General features: G+C 47.8%; 1 protein-coding gene across 1 annotated transcript in view; it reads right to left on the bottom strand.

Annotated features, from left to right (window-relative positions):
• LOC307245683 (FERM domain-containing protein 1-like) overlaps positions 1-687 on the bottom strand; it is a gene marked incomplete at both ends in the record, with an annotated part of 4,154 nt that extends 3,467 nt beyond the window's left edge. Inside the window, 2 exons of the mRNA XM_080021330.1 lie at positions 27-182; positions 658-687. Coding sequence (XP_079877456.1) covers positions 27-182; positions 658-687 — 186 coding nt within the window. The remainder of the gene's footprint in view (positions 1-26; positions 183-657) is intronic.
• Positions 688-2,680: the final 1,993 nt, after the last annotated feature.

Below are 2,680 nucleotides of genomic sequence, written 5' to 3'. Positions count from 1 at the left end.
CCATGTTTGACCCCGCCCCCTCTGACCGCGCTCATCCTGTAGCAGGTGAGGGCTCCATCCTGCAGCGCCACGGCGGCGCCGATGAAGCGCTGCACCGCTCGCTCCCGGGACACGCCCCTCAGCTCCGCCTGCGCGGCAGGGGTGTGTCGCAGCAGGTAGCCACGCCCACGGCGACGTATCAGCTGGAAGAGCAAATGCACACGCACACCATTTGAGTCGTTTCTCCCGTGGTGACGTCTGAAGGAAAGAAGCTTTAATCCGTCCCTGAAAAGAACTGGAATTCATGTACGAAAGCAGCAAATGGGATGTGGCTCCGGGTGTGACATCACACACCGGAGCCACTCTTTGAACAAATCCGCCTCCAGAACGGATTGAAAACCAGGGGTGAGGTGGGAATAAATATTATTATTCTTTCTGAAAAGTATTTATAGTGTACTTTGAGTAGGAATGATAAAAAAAAAAAAAAAGTCTCGATTGGAAGGACGTGGGACCTTTAACGTGACACGTGAACTTAAATCTTGTTCATTTCATTTTCAAGGTCAGTGCCGTGCGAACAGTGATTATTATGATTATCCAACCTTCCATTTTATTCCATTTGTTAAGTTCTTTGGCTATTAAAAAAGTTGAACATTTTTGCTCACAAACAAACAAACAAACTGAAATTCCTCCACGCAACAGGAACCCCATCATGTCATGTTCTCACAAAATAAATCCATTTTTTCTTGTTTCTTACCCATGGGGGGAAGTAATCTTCAGGCAGGAAATAACCTTCTGTTTTTCCCTTCTTCTCCTCTCCGCCACCACCACCCCCGTCCTCCACCTCCACCTCCACCTCCTCCTCCTCCTCCTCCTCCACCTCCACCTCCACCTCTCCCAGCTCGGCCTGCAGAGCGGCAGCCGCCGCCTGGAAGATCAGAGCCTCCTGGTGGCGGCAGCGAGTCTCCAAAACCTGCTGCCTCAGAGCGACATAGAGCAGCTCCAGCTCCACGCGGCTCCTGGAACAAATGCATCAAGTAAGTCACAGGCAGACAGGCAGGCAGGCAGACAGGGAGGCAGGCAGGCAGACAGGCAGGCAGACAGACAAGCAGGCAGGCAGGCGTACCAGCAGCCCACCTCAACACGACAGGTAAAATAATAAATCAACACAATAAAAATAAAATGTCAATATATGGACAAAGTGGAGACTTTACAATAAACATAACAGTTACTACATAACTGTACACAAAACTGTAAAAACATGGCAATACATTACACCTGCTGATAAACAACTCGCAGAGCCTTAAAAGAACAGAAAAACATAAAAGATTAACGATAAAAACAAAAAAGTGAAGAGAAAAATGAAAACACGAGGCCACATCCAATAAGCTGTGGAACAAAGAGTGAAGCGGAAGGATGAACTGAGTCCAGTGCAGCGGAAGCCACGGGCTCAATGCTAAATGCGTTAGCCCCATACATGGCCGCAGATGGGTTCAGCTAGCCTAGCTGCGGGGGGAACGAGGGCAACACACCTTCCAGAGATACGTCTCGCGCCGTATGAGAAGGATTCAACAAACCAAAGAAGACTAGAACGTCCACTTACGTCAGCAACTCTCCGCTCGCCACATAAAACTGCACCCGGAGAAACAAGGCAAACGGGGCCTGGAAACATTATGTGGCGTTAGTTCTTTATCGTTTTCCATGAGGAAAAAGTAGTGTAAAGCAGGGGGGGAGGAAAACACAAACACACACACACACACACACACACGGAATTAGACATGCAGAGATACTTCTGAAGGGAGGACATAACTAAACTACAAGTACAGTCACCACGATTAAACCAACTGATATAAAGGGCTGTTTCACTTTTTTCTTTTAACGTTCCCAGCTTTCCCTGCACTCACCGGCGGCCGTCCCTTCCTCTGCGCTTTGCCAAAATACTTCCGCAGCTTTTGGTCCAAATCCAGGAACAGATACTCGTCCTCTGTGTGAAGGACGCAGATGTTCAGGCACATTTTAGAGCAGAGTGCGGATGAAGGCACCTCTGTTTGTTTTGTTGTCCCTCCGTCACTCCTGTCAGCTCAGCATTCCACAGGAAATGAGTTTGGGCGCGCACGCACACATGCGCGCACGCACACGCGCACACGCACACACTCACTCTCTTCAACTTGATAACGGTGGCAATTTAATCAATAAAGGCATTTTTATCTTCATTTCACAAACTAAGTTGAGGGCCCCAGTTCCTTTCTGTTTTTAGAAATATGTACACAACAGTGTGAAATAATGACCTATGAATAATATAACTACACAAAATACTTTTTATTCCTGTCAGAATTTTTAATACTGTGTCATTATTCCATGATAGTGGTTCCCAGCCTCTCAGGTCTGTGCCCTCTAGTGGTCATAACAGGTAACTGCAGGCGGTCTGCAGCAAAAATAAAACCATTAAGAAAGAAGGAAAGACAGACAGACAGACAGCAAGGGTTTCGAGGGAACCGGTCACACCTCTGAGAAGGGACAGACCAAAGAGAGTGAGCGACTTCACACCGAGTGACGACGACACATGATCCAACACCTCCTGGCCTCTGGAGTTCACCTAAACCACACACACACACACACACACACACACACACACACACACACACACACACACACACACACACACACACACACACACACACACACACACGTAATTACTAAATCA

This window comes from Zeus faber (genome assembly GCF_960531495.2).
Source record: "Zeus faber genome assembly, chromosome: 20".
NCBI classification, from domain to species: Eukaryota; Metazoa; Chordata; class Actinopteri; order Zeiformes; family Zeidae; genus Zeus; species Zeus faber.
The sequence above is the reverse complement of the archived record's forward strand: the minus strand, read 5'-3'. Positions and strand labels throughout refer to the sequence as shown.